Here is a 16694-nt window from a genome sequence, read left to right on the forward strand (position 1 = left end):
TATATATATATATATATATATATATATATTTTACATACACATTGAGCTTTGATGATAAATAAATTCTGTCATAGAAAGACTGCAAATGTCTTATCCTACCCATCTGGATTTTATTTATAGTTAAATTACAAAATTAAACACTATGTTTTAGAAAAAAAAACATTTAAATAATCTCAAACATCACCTTTTGATTTATACTTTTCTATTCTGATTTCACCACACAGCGAGATGAACTCTATGCTGGTCTGAATGACATTCATGTTAATACTCTCCCTCTTTATCACATGCTGTTGTATAACGCAGCGTTTAGAGTTTTATTCAGACACACTCTGCCTTAACACCTGTTTACTCTGTGCAAGGTGCTGAAATGGACACTTTAGCCTGTCAGTGGAAAACGTTGGAAACCAGAGATGGCCCCATGGATGCTTAAATGCAGGAGAACAGTAGAAAGCTCAGAAAGCTCCGTTCAGAAGAGAACGGGTCGATTTCACTTCTATATATACACATACGTACAGGTGAGCTGGCTCTTATGAACAAACTGTACCCACAAGATGTACAAGGCAGTAATAAACATTTTGATGTGTGTTTAGTTTCTCCCTTCCTTTTATTTACAAAGCAGTGGACCAATGAAGTGCAATTACTGCATAATGAGCGGCACCATATTGAATTTCAAAATAAAATAAAATAATATAAGTCTGCACTAATACCAATGCTGGTACATCACCATGTTTGTATACTTTAGTGTGTACAGGTACGTGCATTTCTAACCTTTCATCAAGGCCGAGGGCTCCAGCACTACGAGAAGTGAGCTCTGGAAGACCATGCTGACAGTCCGCATCATAAACACACGTCTCATCAGCAGGCCAATACTGAGGACATAAAAGAGAGAAAGTTCAGTTATATTATCTCAAACTCCACAAATATACAATATAATGTAATGCAATGTCATGTAATATACACCACAGTTCAATTTTTTAAGAAATTAATACTATTATTTGTTGGGGACACATTAAATTAATCCAAAGTGAGAAGGAAAGACATTTATAATGTTACAAAAAATTATATTTTCTATTTTATTCTATAATTTTGAGTTTCTATTTTCTATTTATTATTTATTAAAAATCCTGGGGGGGGGAAATGTACCACAAACATATTAAGCAGTTTTCAACAGTGATGATAATAATAATAATAAGAAATATTTCTTGAGCGGGAAATCAGCATATCAGAATGATTTCTGAAGGATCATGTGACACTGAAGACTGGAGTAATGGCTGCAGAAAATTCAGCCTTGCCATCATAGGAATAAATTACATTTTTAAATATATTCAAATAGAAAACAGTTATTATATATTGTAATAATATTTCTCAATATTACTGTTTTTACTAGATTTTTTTCTCAAATAAATGCAGTCTTGGTGAGCATTAGAGATTTCTTACCAACCCCAAAATTATGAATGGTAGTGCAATATAATATAACATCAACAAGACAAAATATATACCACAGCAAACTAAAGGCTATTAATTTACAGATCAGTCATTGCAGGACATTAATGAGGGTCAACCACATAGGACTGCCACACTGAGACAGAAAAACACTCCTGTACACATGCTTACATGCAGTGTGTGTTTGCTTACACACTTGAATCGATTCTCTAATAACAGTTAAGAATCCCTCAGGGGAACTTCCTTCACGACATAATCAATAACGCTACAAGATCCACAGCCACGGGCTGATTAACCCCCCGTTAATTAGTGACCATCACACCCCTCAATTTCTCCCAGCTCCAATCAGAACACCCGGAGGGCCCTGTCAATCAAACACAGGGTCTGGAGTCATGGCTTCTACAGTCTTTCTTTTCACATCTAATATTTTTAATCAGTAATGCATAACAGTTAACATCATTTTACATCATATTCTCTGAAAAGACTACGTGTATTAAAGCTTAAAGTGGTCAGACAGCATGATTAAGAACCAGGCACGAGTTAAGCTCTGGTGACAGGATCTGTTGCATGAAAATTAGTTTAACTTGTCCCTAAGGTTGTAAAAATTTGTCAAAATTGTGTCTTTACATAAACGTCCTTTCCATGTGAATAGACTCTGACGCCTCTGACAGAGAAAGCGAGTGGAAAAAGAGAGAAGGAGATTGCGGGTAAAGGTCAACTGGATTTTAAGAGAAGAGTAAGGAATCGTCTGTCATCTTAAACCAGCCTTTTAGATCTAGATGAACCCAGTCAACAACAGCAGCCGGTCAGACAGAAAGCCAATCTGCCATCATTCTCATGCAAACACCCTCCCTGCATCCACTCAACAACACTCTTTCATATTTCACTCAGATGAGAGAAGAGAGAGAAAGAGAGCTGTAAGAAAGACAGACAGTCTTAAAGAGGAAAACCAGCAAGTTAGAGAGAGAGAAGGGTGCGAGAGATCGAAAACGAGTCTAAAACAGGCGTATCACACGAGCAGTTAGACCCGATAAGATTCGTACTCTCAGATTGCTGATGGCGATCAGTGTATGGGGGTCAGTTTTTGGCCACTCAAGCGTTTCAGATGGGGCTGGGATAAGTGTCCAAATTAGCTTTTAGTGGCCCTGAACAGACAACGGCAGAAACCCAATCTGTGGGAAGCAAGGCCTGAATGCACGACTGTGTCGAATGAACAAGCCCCCTGCGTGTGAAACTTTACATTCCTCCCCATTCACTAACACTGCCTTTAGCATAGAGAGAGAAAGAGAGAGACTAAACGAGAAAAAAAAAGAAAAAAAGATGAAGGAACCGAGAGAGAGGGAGAGGTTACAGAGAAAGGGAAAAAAGAGGGGGAGAAAAGGAGAGGTAAGAAAATTTGAGCAGATATTTAACTCTGATTGTGATTTTACCGAATGTTTTAGTATCTGTCCCACTCACCTGGTATTTGGAAGGCTTGTTCATTTATGCGCAAAATTTATGTACTGCTGAAACAGCGCAAGTTGTGATTGCTCGGATATTTGCTCTGAAGGAAAGTTAGAGACTGTACCTCTTGTAAAATTGATTAAATACTGGGCTAGAGTCTTTGTTTGGCTATATTCAAATTCTCTTTAAAATGAACATTTTGCATTTTCCATTTAGTGATCACAGGGAATAACAGTGATGGGAGAAGTACCTGTGATGCACATGTATATCCTGGTTCAGCTTCTGCGTCGCTTTTGTAGTTTACAGATACCTTAGCTATTCTCAGTGGAGAAAAAAACACTGTTTATTTTTTATAAAAATAATAATAATACCAAACACTACCTTTGAAAGGTTTGGGGTCAGTAAGATTGTTTAAAAACTTTTTTAAACTTTATTTTATGCTCATCAAGACTGAGATGTAAAATTGTGAAATATTGTCATAATTTAAAATAACTATTTTCAATTTTATTATAATTTATTTATTTTAATTTTATACATTTATTATAATTTTATAATAGAACATTCAAGTCATCAGTGTCACATGATCTTTCAGAAATCATTCTAATATGCTGATTTGCTGCTCAATAAATATTTCTTGTTATTATCAATGATGAAAACAGTTGTGCTGCTAATATTTTCAAGAGAACAGCATTTTTTAAATAGAAATCTTTTTTAACATTATAAATGTCTTTACTGTCACTTTAGATCAATTTAATGCATATTTGCTGAATAGAAGTATTAATTTCTTTCAAAAGGAAAAAAAAATTAACTGACCCCAAACTTTTGAACAGTAGCATATATAAACGAAAGAAAAATTATTTGTGGTCAGAATGAAATCAATCTGCGGTCTGGATCAAATTACCTAGATTATGTTTGCATCACCTCACTGACTAATACTTGTTTAGATGGTTAGAGAATTGTAGTTCACAGAGGCAGTAGACAAAGGGTGACGTTACTCTCAGTCTTTTAATAGACCAACATTACATCATTTTAACTAAAGTTTAACTAAAGCGCAGAAGCTCATGTAATGCATTCCAGTGGTTTGTAAAACATGTTGTTTCATGATGCCATAAGGTAAAGCAAACCGGCCTGGAGAAAATAGCACATGTCCAGTATGAAGAGTATCATTTCACTTTAAACTCTGATTCATGACTGGATGTCTGCCCTCAAGAAATAAAGACAGAACCACTGCATATGTCTTTCTCCAAAATCCTCTTCTTCGTGCCTTTCTCTGCACACACTAACAGGTGTGTGGGTCTATAGTCAATATCGCTCGAGGAAGATAAGCGACTTCAGCTGCTCTTGGAACAGTTTAGGCAACCAAACTCTTATCTTTATTAAAAGACATAACTGGTAAAAACCGGTCTCAGGTCAGTAGACAAGGGCAACGTATCAGCAACAAGTATATCTCTATTCAAGCAGGCCAACTTTATGCATCCTGGAGGCCTTTCAGCTCACACCTGAGCCTGTTTTACTCTCAGCTCCCACAAAAGGCTGTGTTTACTTCCATTACTTCAATCTCTCCTTCTATCTCTCACACACACTCTCTATCTCTTTCTCTCTCCTTCTTTCACGCCTGGGGCCGAGATGGGTGGAGAGATATAGTGAGAAAACACTGAGAAAAAGAAAAGAGCCACGTTTCTTTCAGAGAGATGGTGGGCCACAGAAACCGATAAAGCAAGAGGGGGAATTGAAAAAGGTGTAAGGAGAAATCCAAAGAACAAAGTCTTTCGATGCCATTCCTGCAACATTAATGGCAAAGCGTGACTTAGCTGGAAAGGGTGTTGCAGCTAGAACCGATTCAGTTTCACCATCGTTTTATAAGAAGAAAAAAAAACACTCCCTACCTGTACTGAGAGAGCAAGAAGCCCCCGATTGATGAGCCGCAGATGGAAAACGCCATGGCAACCACCCCATTCCACACCCCGAGCTCTCTGGCTGTCATGTGGTGGTCCAGGAGGAAGAGAGGAAACATGGTGATAGCCCCCTGTTCACCTGTAAAATATAGGATTACATCAGCACATACACACACAGTTCAACAATTGTAAAGGCTCTTTTCTCTGAACTTCAGATAGAGACAAAAAAAGACCAAGAAAATTGACCGGATTATCGAAAATGTGCTGGATTCTGATCACATTGAATCAGACTTTTCTCAAAACTGGCTTTAAACTCCTGATAATATCCACACATCACAACACAAACTTAGTCAAAACAAAACACTTGTTATCTGAGAATGGGAAAAAAAAGTGATAACCTGAGCAGAGGCCATGTTTTTCGCACTTTAGTCCTTAAAGGATCAGTGCCTGGGTTGCCTTCCAGTCATTTTTTTTTTCTGAGAGTTTGTCACTTAAAACTCAGACAAAAGTGACAAAAACAAAAGCTGCCAGTGAAAATGCTGCCGTTACATTGCGCCGAGTCCTGCGTCGCTGCATGATAGCGGGTGCACCGAGGCCTTGGTAACCCACCGCCGTGTCTTATTTAACGGCATTGTCATTATTTATGGAGTCTGCCTTCAGTTCGACAGCGAGACAGCCCGCTGACTGACAGCTCTGAGACCGCCGTCAAAAAGAAACTGCGCTTCCGGGGTCCCCGGGATGAAACCGGTGAGAAACAAAAACAGAAATTCAAATCAAAAATCAGACGCTTCTGTCGGAGTTCTGCTACTGTCGCTGACAGCGCCACGTGAGCGCTTCGACATCGCTTTCTTTGTGGGGGATTGAGTCTGACAGTAGAACTAAATTTGTAAAAGATGTTGTAAAGTCTGTAATGTGGTGGCAACAATGAACAATGGGACTCGTTTTTCACATTCAGCACATCTTTTCTTCATATAAGGCAGCTATAGTGTATGCCACCCACCCAGGTCCAATGCGGCGTTAAAGGAATAAGGATGCAGTTTTACATAAGGATGAACACATAAAAACCAGTCACATTCACTTTGCAGTTTGCACACAAAACATTAAAAACTGCCTGTTACTTTGCATAATATGTTTTGACATTAGTCAATTATAGCCTAATCCTTGAGAAAATCTGGGCAAAGTTCCAGCATAGCCATAATTTATTTGAAGACCATAGTAACCACAGGTAAAACAACAGAGACCACATTACCATAGTAAAATCACAAAGGCTTCTAAACTACACTTAAGTATTATATTAATAATAGTATCAGTTTAATATTTTTTAATAAATAATATAATTTTATATAATTAAAAAAACAAAAAATAAGAATTTCCTTGTTTCATATTACTTAAGATTATGGAAAGACAGTATGAATCTGCATTTCCACTAAAATAAAAACCAGAATAAAAATAGTTAAAAATGTATGTAAAGGGAACACTGCAGAACAAACAGAACAGTGTTCATTGTGTCAACATGGTAGTGTAAATGTATACAAAATTCCAAAGATGATCAATGAGCAGTTCAGATGCTGCTGATCATCTCATATGTGCCGTTTGGACATGTGCTTCAGCGTTCTGCCTCAGTCCTTTTTTTTTCTCCTACGCTGCTTCAAACTAATTATTTTTTAAGCAGGGATTGAAAACAAACAACAAGGCTGCTTATTTATGTCTATAAATAATCTCAGAGCAACAATTGTCCATTTCACATGGGATTTCATTAGACATCCACAAAAACACAGAGGAGGAAAGCAGAAGAGGGGAGGCACTGGGAGGAGAAAGGGGAGTGAGAGAGAGTGAGGCAGAGAGAGAGAGTGGGGAGAGATGCTGTATCAGTTCACCTCAGTTAACAACGATAGATAATGGGGAACAGATGAAGACAAAAATGGACAACAGATTCAGGATGAGACGGAACGATTATTCAATTCTCAAAAAGCAAACAAAAACACCATAAGGTAGAGCCAGACCGATATGGGTTTTTTGGGGGCCGATACCGATATTAGGAAGTAAAAAGGGCCGATATCGATATATCGTCCGATATTCTTTGTGTATATTATAGTACAGTATACTATATATAGAATACAGTATATATATAAACAGAATATATATACACAAACATATTTTTTTGCAATGATCACTCAAATATGGTGATCAAACACTTATAATGGCGTGACAAAGATATGTAATGGAGGCAGGGCATTTAAAAATTAACAATAAACTTTATTATCCAAAATGCGTCTGACATCAGTGCAATGAACAGTAAAGTTGAAGTTTATTCATACTTTTCAATTCAATTCCATTCAACTTTATTCTGTTTAAGTTTATTTCACTTAGGAACATTCATTCACGGATTTGCGCTACTTTCTTCACACACAGACGAAACTTAATAGAGAAGTGTGAAGTGTGACATAATATACCTCTGTAAATAAATACAATTTAAATTCACGTCTCACGCACTAATGCCCTTTGAATGAAACGTGTACGTTCCCTTGGAACTGGAATCATGGCGGAATATCATGTGAAGACCACTTACGGTCGAATAAGACAACGCTTGAATGCTGCTGCCTAAACAAGAGACCTCCTTACTGAAGTGAAAGTGTTGGCTGGCGTTACTATCTCGCAAATGCGGCGGCGGATCTCCACCAACTTCGGGGGATCCCTTCAGCTTGAGGAGCCCTCTTGAACGCCACCCTCCACGCGTCGGTAGCCCCCCGGCATCACCAGATCGGTCGGCGCCCGACTGCGAATTTAACCACCCGTAACTCCCGGACCGCGTAGGACATCTACACGGGGGTGGTCTCATTTGAAAGGGGGCCTCGAGAAGTAGACTCGATTCGGCGTTCGAGAGGGTTCCTCGAGCTGAAGGGATCCTCCGAATTTGGAGTGCGCTCAGCTGGACAAACTAAGTAATTACATAATTTACAAGCATTTTATCTGTGTTTTATGTTCTGTAAAAACATTTTCATATCGGTGGCATATTTGCCGATACATCTGCGACAGGCTCATATCGGCCGATAAAATCGGCAAAATGATATATCGGTCGGGCTCTACCATAAAGTATCAGTTATTTTTGTATTTACTGGAGTTCTTCCCTTCCAGTAAGTTGTTAACTGTCAGTGAGTTAAATTTGAGAAACAAATCAGTTTAATTAATGGACAAATCATTGAGATGGGTTTTATAAATTACATCAACCGATTCATTGTAAATATCTAACTCAACATTTCACTCAAATTATAGCAGATTTCTCCATTCTCACAAACCCCCAAACAGCAAGACAGTCAAGAATTTCAGTGAATAATGATTTACTTTTTGATCTTTTCCTCACACTATTATAGAAGGTTTGCAATACAGTGGAATCATATGGAATATTTTTTATAGCATTTTAAAGCTTGACAGCTCCAGTCCTGTTATTTTTATTGCATTAAAAAGAAAGTCCAGGATATTCTCCAAATATTCATCTTTTGTGTTCCACAGAACATAGAAAGCCATACAGCTTTGGAGCAACATGAGGATGCAATGAAACAACACCTCAACTAAACTTCAAAAGTGTGTGAGAGCCAACGAGTGTGAGATGCTGACTAAAACCAGATACAGAATCCCCACAGTCTTCAGCATGGGAACAGCCTGAGGATCCTGGGCCCTTCCCAGTTCATGTAGGTCACTGTGCCGTGTGTATCTGCATCTGTGTGTACTTGAGCAGGTCCCACAACTCCATTGTAAATGCTCCTCAACCAACGACAAGCCCTGTACCAAGTCTCTACGGACCTCTGAGGTTAGAATCCGCAAAGGTCTAGGTTATTCCCTTTACATTCTGGGACACAATGACATAATTGTTTGGATGAAACAAAAGCATCGAGAACTATCACTTGCACCGTTAACTATGTGAATGCGAGCGAAGATACGGTGGTATGGATAGGAAACAGAGACGCAGCCTATTCAAAGTGTAATGTACTGTAAGCTCACATATCTAAACAGAATGCTTTTTAATGTTCACACCCGAGTTACACAATGGTCCAGACAATGGGAAAACAATGTAGGTCAACTAAAAGACATCACATACTTTACTTATCTTCTTTCTTTGGAATTTCTGTGTTCTCCATCACTCTCTACTCACGCGCTTTCTCATCATACCCGATGCCCCCTGCACCCCACCATCTCTCTCGCTCTCTTTCACTCTCTCTCATAGTTGACCATGTGGTGGGTGTTCATTAATTCATCCCCCCTGCAGTCCTCTGCGTTCCCTCTGGAAAATATTTGCCTCCTGCTCGCGTCACCCCTCCATCCCCCCACACGCCCCTCCGTTCCCTGGCCCCTGCTGTGCGGGACAGAGGGAGGGCAGCATCAGGCGATATACATGCATCTATGTGTGTATGAGTGTGTGTTATGTATATGTATATGTATATATATATATATATATATATATAGTTGAAGAAGGAGAGTGAAAGACAGCGAGACAGAGAGCAAAAGTGGCTTTCTACTTCCATAGAGAATCCAACTTTAACCCCCACAAGTACACTTACACACACATTTAAAAATAATATTACATTTTAATAAAACAATTTAACCAGGAAAGTGACTAATTTATCTATACAATGTCACAATAGAGGGGCGGAGGGAACGTTATGAATTTTTGGGAAACCCTGCATTATATTTATTTATTTATTTTGCAAATAATTAACTGTATGAATATAGTCTATTCAGTACACAACTACAAAACAACAGGTGTGTGTCAACTTATTCAACCAATTAGAGGGAAATGTAGATGTACTTTGCGATATCCAAATCATTTAATTCAACCCATCTGATGTCGAATTATGACAAATATCTTACCTAGTTTGTAAGTGAGAACGTAGAACATTGTCCATGGCGTTCCTGGCACAGACAAGAACTTCCTCCACACCTTCCATGGCTGCATCACATCCTTTGACCCTCTCCTTCCTTCTCCCTGTCCCTGCGGAGACTCTCCATCCAACACCGGGGCACCCCACACGAACAGAGCAACACCACCGTACACGCAAGCCAGCAGTGCAAACATCCAGCCCCAGCCTGCAACATCAATCACAGCCAGGAGCCCCCCTCCAGCAAACACAGACCCAGCTTTATACCCCACCACCTGCACAGTGTTTCCTAGACCCAGCTCCCCCTGACCCCTGAGCAGCCGCACAGCCTCCCCATCTGCCGCAATGTCCTGCACTGATGCCAGCACGTTCATAGCGAGCAGGGAGCCCGCTACACCCATGTACTGAACATCAGGTGAGATGGTAGCGCTCACCAAACAGGTGAGGGCTAGACCAGCCACTGTGCCCACTAACCAGCAGCGCTTGGTACAAGTCCGGTCCACCAGAGGGGCCCAGAGTACCTTGAGCACCCAGGGGAAATAGAGGATTTTGGTGAGGCTGATGCGGGTGAGGGAGTGGCCAGCACCACGCAGGTACACCGGGAGCAAAGACGACTGCAGGCCATATGGAATGCCCTGGATGAAGTAAAGGAGACCCAGGAACACCAGTTTGTCGTTCATCATTGAGAAAGGCGGGTTTTGGGAGCCTCAGCTCATGGCTTTACTCTGTAATCAACACAAGAAGAGTGTTGGACATGGACTTGTCAACATAAGTTAACATAATGGTTTCTATTTAAGACATTTCTATTCAAGACATGACAGCACAGGTGAATAAGGTAAACATTTTAACTAACAGACAGCATCATACTTTCCCAGTTGATTGATTACAGTACATTAAAACTAATTAAATATGTACACATTTGCATATATTTCAAGAACAGAAATATGAAGACTGGTTAAAGCCAAGTTTTCAAAATCATCCTTTCATTTTGTTGAAATATACAAATGAAATCGTTATTGAATATTTAATTCTCTATTATTTATATTTTAGTGTCTAGTAGTTTTCAGAATGTAACGTTATATGAAAAATGTCTAATGACATATCTAATGACACTTGCATTAGTTTTATCGGTTATATCTAGCTGTGATATTATTTTATGCCATGAATGAATGACGTGCAATAATGAATGAACCACTGTTTTTGAGATAAGACACTACTGGTAAAACCATGCACTTGTCAATTTAGGGGTTTTGGTCTATTTTGCTCCCATAACATGTCTTCTTTCAAACTAGAAAACATCCAAGATGTATGTGTGTTTATTTTATTACACTTTATCTATTTGCGTCTGCTTTCAAATACGATACATATCTTTAAAAGGCGTTTTCTCAAAATGATGCAGAAATCATGAGAAAGAAATTGTCAGAAATATTCCCTTCAGTAGCACTTCCATACACCAGACTTTCCAGTTTTATTCCTATCAGTTTTTTTTTTTTTTTTAATTGTATTTGTTTTTGGATGTTGACAATATTTCCTGATTCATTGAGTCAAAAAAAAAGTCCCAAATCCCCTCTGTAAAAACCCTTAACTAGTCATAAACTGTCCATTACTGTCACAACATATGCTCGAGGCACTAGAGGGAGACTTACAATTAGGATTAAGAACAACAGAATCTATGTAACGTTATATAGAAATGTACAAATAAGTACAGCAAATACCTTACTGTATTTACAGGTAAACGTCTCCTTCACCCGCTGTGCTCGATGCAGCATAACCTCTATTTTCCAAACCTCGGAACTTCCGCGGGAGCGCTTGACGTAACGAACTCTTTCAACCAATCAACATATAGCTCTCCTGAGCGCTCACAGCCACTAAATCAACAGCGCCACCCGTCATTACAGCGGTACTGCAGCGTAGGGCAGGGCCATTGAGTAAGGAATGTTAAGAAATCGCGCCCTCTCTCTTTCTCAAACTTTATCTCTTCTCCTACCACTCCCATTGTTCTAGCCGAACATGTTTCTGACACACAGTCCAAGTCGTAATTTGTCTTTTGTCATAAATTCTTTACGGTAATAGTTTCTATATACAGCAGATTTTAGTTTATAAACCCTCTTGCATTTTTTTTTTTTTTTTTAATGAGCTATCAAAGGATTTCCTTGATAAATATAAAGGCATCTTTATCCAAAAGAAATATAACTTTTACTTGAATCAAATGGTAATGACACCACAAAATTAAAAGATTTTTGAGGACCAGTTGTGATTCTTCGGATTGCCACACTTTGCAGAACCTTCTGGACTCTGGAGCACCCTTTAAAACTTGAGTTGATTTATAAATTAGAGCCTGCAAAAACAATGCAAGTGTTTGTTTGTTTTGTAACTCGAGTCAGACCTGATTTTCTATCCCTGATTCCAACCAGTACAACTCTTAGTGACTATTTGTGCTTATGTGATCCCCTTCATATCTACGTCATTAAACTCCCATTTTGTGCATGTTTTGGTTTGTTTTTCAGTCAACACGACTTTAAAAATTAATAGATACACCATACCACAACACACCACTTTAGAAGCTTTGCATGAATTTACAAAGACATATACATTTAGTCAAGTTTTTATTTATTAATGTTTTTCATTCTACTACAATTGTTTATATGGGGGTGTATAATTCATATAGCTGGTGGGTCTTCATCTGTATACATTCATTTTTGACACTAATTAATTGCCACACAAGGCTAGCAGGATCGTCTCATAGTCTCCTTTGGTGTCATCCTAAAACGAACAAAACACAATCTTTAACAACTGAATCTATACAGCATAACCCTGATTAATTTGTGTTTATGTATTGAATTATATATATTATATTGAGTATAATGATGATGATGATGATATTTAAAATTTGCTAACTGAGATTTACCTGGATGTCCTGGTAGAGGCTCTTGCCAAACTTATTCTGGTACTCTTGCTTGATTTTGGCCAAGTCAATCTCAGAGCGGCTCACCAATATTCTGGTCAAGATCTTGCCTCTATAACCAGAGCCCTGTGAAAACAAAGTCACACTCAGTGGTTCTTTTAGTTTTTAATTCATATACTGTATATTTATATTTAAAACAGTTGTCATGTCGTTTTAAATTTTAAATGGATCCATTAGATTGTCATTTACCTTTGTTGCCTGATTTAGTTTTTCAACAAAGAATGCGGATTTGTTTCCAGCACATTTCACTGTTGAAAAGATAAGGTCACAGTGATAAGAAAAGATGAAAATATTTATTTTGGAAATGTCATGCAAAAGCCATCTTCTGTTTCATTGCTCAGAGCTTAAAATAGCATTATTGTCATACTGTAAGAAAGTAATTCAAGTCTTAAAAGGTATGGTACATCTAAGAGGATCTGCGGCAATTCAAAGAACATTTTTCAGTGAACTTATTGCATGCCATTCCATTTTAAAATGCAGTATGTAATGCTATGGACAGATATGAAGGTTTAAGTGTCTCACCAACAGCAGTCAAGCAGTTCTCAATATCACCCTTCAACTCCAGATCAATGGCTTTTGCAACATCCGCTTTACTGTACTTGGAGTACAGCTGAAAAACTAAATATAAAGAAAAAAATGACATTATTATCATCATCATCACTAAGGTAGATTTTGAAAACAGGGAGGTGGAGGAAGTCAACCATACCTCTCCTCAGGTGACAAGCATTCCGTGAAGTGAGGATGTCAATGAACACGCCACAGTCTGTGCCTTTTCTTTTCTCTCCTGCCTCATACAAGGCCTACAGGCAGAATCAGAGGTCAAAAGACAAGTACATACAATGACCAACCACATATACACAATACACGTTTAATTACCCTGGCATCTTTGTCAGCCAAGTCCTCTTGCACAACCTTGTCTTCACTCCTGGTAGCCTGTGAATTCAAATAAAAAGTTTAACAACGAGCAAAAGCACTTTGTGCCAATTCAAGTCACAAATCACTCTCCTAGTAAGTTGCAGAATCAGATGTGTTAAAAATCCAAAACATGCAGTAATGGGAGGGGCAGAATTGAGAAACACTATAAGAGCAAAGGCAACCTTGCAGAGAGAAAGCAGGGCATTCCTGAAGTCTCCACTTGTCTCAGACTTGATCTCCGCCTCTAGATCCTTCTTATATTCTAGAAATAGAAGTCATACATTCAATTTTCATATATACTGCATTCACATACCATAAACCACGAGTGTCTCTTGGGGGGCCACTGTCCTGCAGAGTTTAGCTCCAACCCTAATTAAACACACCTAAACCAGCTAAGCAAGATCTTCAGGATTACTAGAAACTTCCAGGCAGGTGTGTTGAAGCACGTTGGGGCTAAAATCTGCAGGCTGTTGGCCCTACAGGAGCGGGAATGGACACTCATGCCATAAACATATTTAAAGGATAACTGGATGATAACTAGCAATATTGTTACCTTGTTTGAAAACCTGTTTAATCTCTCGGATCTCTTTATTGGTCCTGGAGGCCAAAATCTCGACAAGTGTATCTTCATCTGTGCCCATACCCTGAAGAGAAAAAGACTAAGTTATACTACCCATGTCAAATCTTGTGTGTAAGAAGACATGCAGGTCTAGTGGTTGTCTATTAAAATATCCACCAGATGTGGAGTAAAAACATGAAGTTTATCTCTATCCACAGTCTGAAAATAATGTTACCTTCATGGCACCTTTGAGCAGAAAGGAATCATACTGAGCTGGAGTCATCAACAGGCTTAGAACCACTTCTTCCAGCTCACCTTTAAGAGCAGCTTTCAATGCTACATCCAGAGGCTGCACAGAGGAGAAGTGATTTAGGTGAGGGAGGATCTAGACAGCAAAAATGTGTTGATTTCAGGTCCAGTGAATGTGATACCTTGCCGGATGCTTGCTGGTAAGCGGTCTTGATTTGCTGGCGCTGGGCATTGCTCCTGCGTACCAGCGTTTCAATGATTGTGACCTCATCCACACCTGAGAACAAAAACTTCTGTCAACAGAGCAAACAGATGCAGAATGCAAAGATGTAGATGTATTTTATTCATCTTCACTTTTCAAGATTCATATACCAACCTTTTGCCTTAATAGCCTTGTCCAAGACGCCTGCATCCGCAGCTGCATTAAACTGAGCAAAGGGCTTCACTGTGCCCTGCCCATCCTAAAGGCATGAGAGACACTTATGAAAATCCTTTAAAAATAGCCTATGTAAAATTACAAACTGACTTACAGCAGACCAGTCTAAGAAGTCTATTCAAGAAAAAAAATTCAAGAAGCGAATTTTAGGAAGGAAACAGAAATATTGATGCTCTTTCCCTTTAACATGATGAAAGTGGCTAAAATAGGGAGTGGAGTACATTCCTATTGCTGACTCATTCCGTCTGGTGCTGCTCAAACTTTCCAGAAAATTGAAGAAACTTACTGTGATGTCTTGTACTGTGTTGTCTTGCATGCCCTGATAGGCAAGCTGCTCAAGAAAAGCACTGACGAAGGACATTTTGGCACCTGAAACTCAACAGCTAAACCTACAGTAAAATGTTGGAATATGTTAAAACACATACAGTATACCAAAAAACAGAATCCTTATAAAAAAAAGAATTACAGTTTTCAGGAATTAATCTACGTTTTCTAGCAGTTTTAATGAATCTTACAGGACGCACATGATTCACCAAAAGAACAGAACATTAAAGTCTGGCATGCATCAGTCACACATCCAAACACTGAACAATTCACAAAACCAGGATGTGGCATTTTATAGCTCAAAGTGTGCAAAGTTTTTAATAACTTCTTTAAGCAACGCTATTGCACAACTTTGTTGCATAACTTTCATTAGCAAATTTTTTTTTTTTTTCATTTTTTATTCTCATTTGAATCTTATTTTTCAGTAAACAAAAACAACGCTATCATTAATACGTATATATATATAAAAAATAAAATAAAAAAACTGAAAACACTATCGGGAGTTAGACAACGTGTAAGAACGAAGTAAAGAAAATTCCAGTTTCTCACTTACCAAGACCGATTGCACAGCAAGTGAGCAGGAGGAGAGTGTTCAGCTGTATGCTCAGAGAACCACACCTAGTAACATAAGCGTAACTGTTGCGTTAGAGCTGGGCGTCGACACAGTCTGCTGCTTTCCTCCTTCCCAATAGTTAGTCTCTCTCTCTCTCTCTTTTTTTTTTTTTAAAGGTGCATCCAGTCATTTATTTTAAAAATTTAAATTGTTTTTTGATTTTGAAAAATTTGATTTAGTTTTAAATCAAGAACACTGACATCTGTAGCGTAATAAAAGCTTTATTTCGGGTAAAAATATAAAAGTTTTATTTCGCGTCATGGGAGCAGACATATTCACGTGAGATCACATGACCATACTTTAAATTTCTCAAAGGGAATAAATTAATCGTGGCTCATTACAGTAATTGCAAAAATCTTACATTTAAGTCATACTGTATAGAATTAAAAACCCATACGCACTCCATATAGATGAAATATGAAACAAATATTGTTGTTTAGGCAGTGTATGATCACATAGTCCAACTCATTTGAAATGTATCATAATTCAGGGAACTCATGAGGCATAGGCCTAGATTGGCATGGCAGCCATGCATGATTAGTAAACAACAGACAGCCATTGTCGAAAATGTAAAATTCGAAAAATAAATTCAGGGCCAAATTTAATATGTTAAACACCCTTCAGCCATGAATGTATTTGTTCCCAGGAGGAGAGAAAGTAGAAATGCTTTTGCCAAAAGTATGCAATATGAATACTCTGGCTACACACCATCAAGTATGCAAGATGCAGGCAGTTTACGCAATTTTTGCAAGCAATTTATGTGAAGCTTTTTATGGCATTCATTTACCAGCATTGTGTTGAGCAATTTTTTCACCATGGTTCAGTGGATATGATAGCACATGATGATCATGTACTGTATCAGATTGAACAACTGGTTAATTAACAGAATTCGTTAAAAAAGGTAATTGAAGAACAAACAGAGACAAGCAATGCTTCTGAAGTTCCAGTTCTACTTCATTCTTCTATACACACCAACCA

General features: G+C 38.4%; 2 protein-coding genes across 4 annotated transcripts; both read right to left on the bottom strand.

Moving 5' to 3' along the window:
- Positions 1-590: 590 nt before the first annotated feature.
- LOC107738290 (major facilitator superfamily domain-containing protein 3-like) lies at positions 591-12264 on the bottom strand. Of its 2 annotated transcripts, none has more exons than XM_016550009.1 (4): positions 11376-12264; positions 9648-10380; positions 4773-4920; positions 591-869 (listed from the first exon to the last, which is right to left on the bottom strand). In XM_016550009.1, the coding sequence occupies exons 2-4, from the start codon at positions 10336-10338 to the stop codon at positions 764-766; spliced, it is 945 nt and encodes a 314-aa protein (XP_016405495.1). In that variant the 5' UTR covers positions 10339-10380; positions 11376-12264; the 3' UTR covers positions 591-763. The 2 variants fall into 2 exon arrangements, with proteins under 2 accessions (XP_016405495.1, XP_016405493.1); XM_016550007.1 differs by having other exon boundaries at positions 11371-12264.
- A 93-nt stretch (positions 12265-12357) lies between these two features.
- Positions 12358-15746, bottom strand: LOC107738289 (annexin A1-like). Of its 2 annotated transcripts, none has more exons than XM_016550006.1 (13): positions 15657-15746; positions 15072-15168; positions 14720-14804; positions 14526-14620; positions 14330-14443; positions 14089-14179; positions 13718-13797; positions 13497-13553; positions 13327-13420; positions 13143-13238; positions 12810-12868; positions 12564-12686; positions 12358-12418 (listed from the first exon to the last, which is right to left on the bottom strand). In XM_016550006.1, the coding sequence occupies exons 2-13, from the start codon at positions 15138-15140 to the stop codon at positions 12365-12367; spliced, it is 1017 nt and encodes a 338-aa protein (XP_016405492.1). In that variant the 5' UTR covers positions 15141-15168; positions 15657-15746; the 3' UTR covers positions 12358-12364. The 2 variants fall into 2 exon arrangements, with proteins under 2 accessions (XP_016405492.1, XP_016405491.1); XM_016550005.1 differs by having other exon boundaries at positions 15066-15168.
- Between the last annotated feature and the right edge of the window lie 948 nt (positions 15747-16694).

Source organism: Sinocyclocheilus rhinocerous, unplaced genomic scaffold, assembly GCF_001515625.1.
Source record: "Sinocyclocheilus rhinocerous isolate Xijiao unplaced genomic scaffold, SAMN03320098_v1.1 scaffold1998, whole genome shotgun sequence".
Lineage (NCBI taxonomy): Eukaryota > Metazoa > Chordata > Actinopteri > Cypriniformes > Cyprinidae > Sinocyclocheilus > Sinocyclocheilus rhinocerous.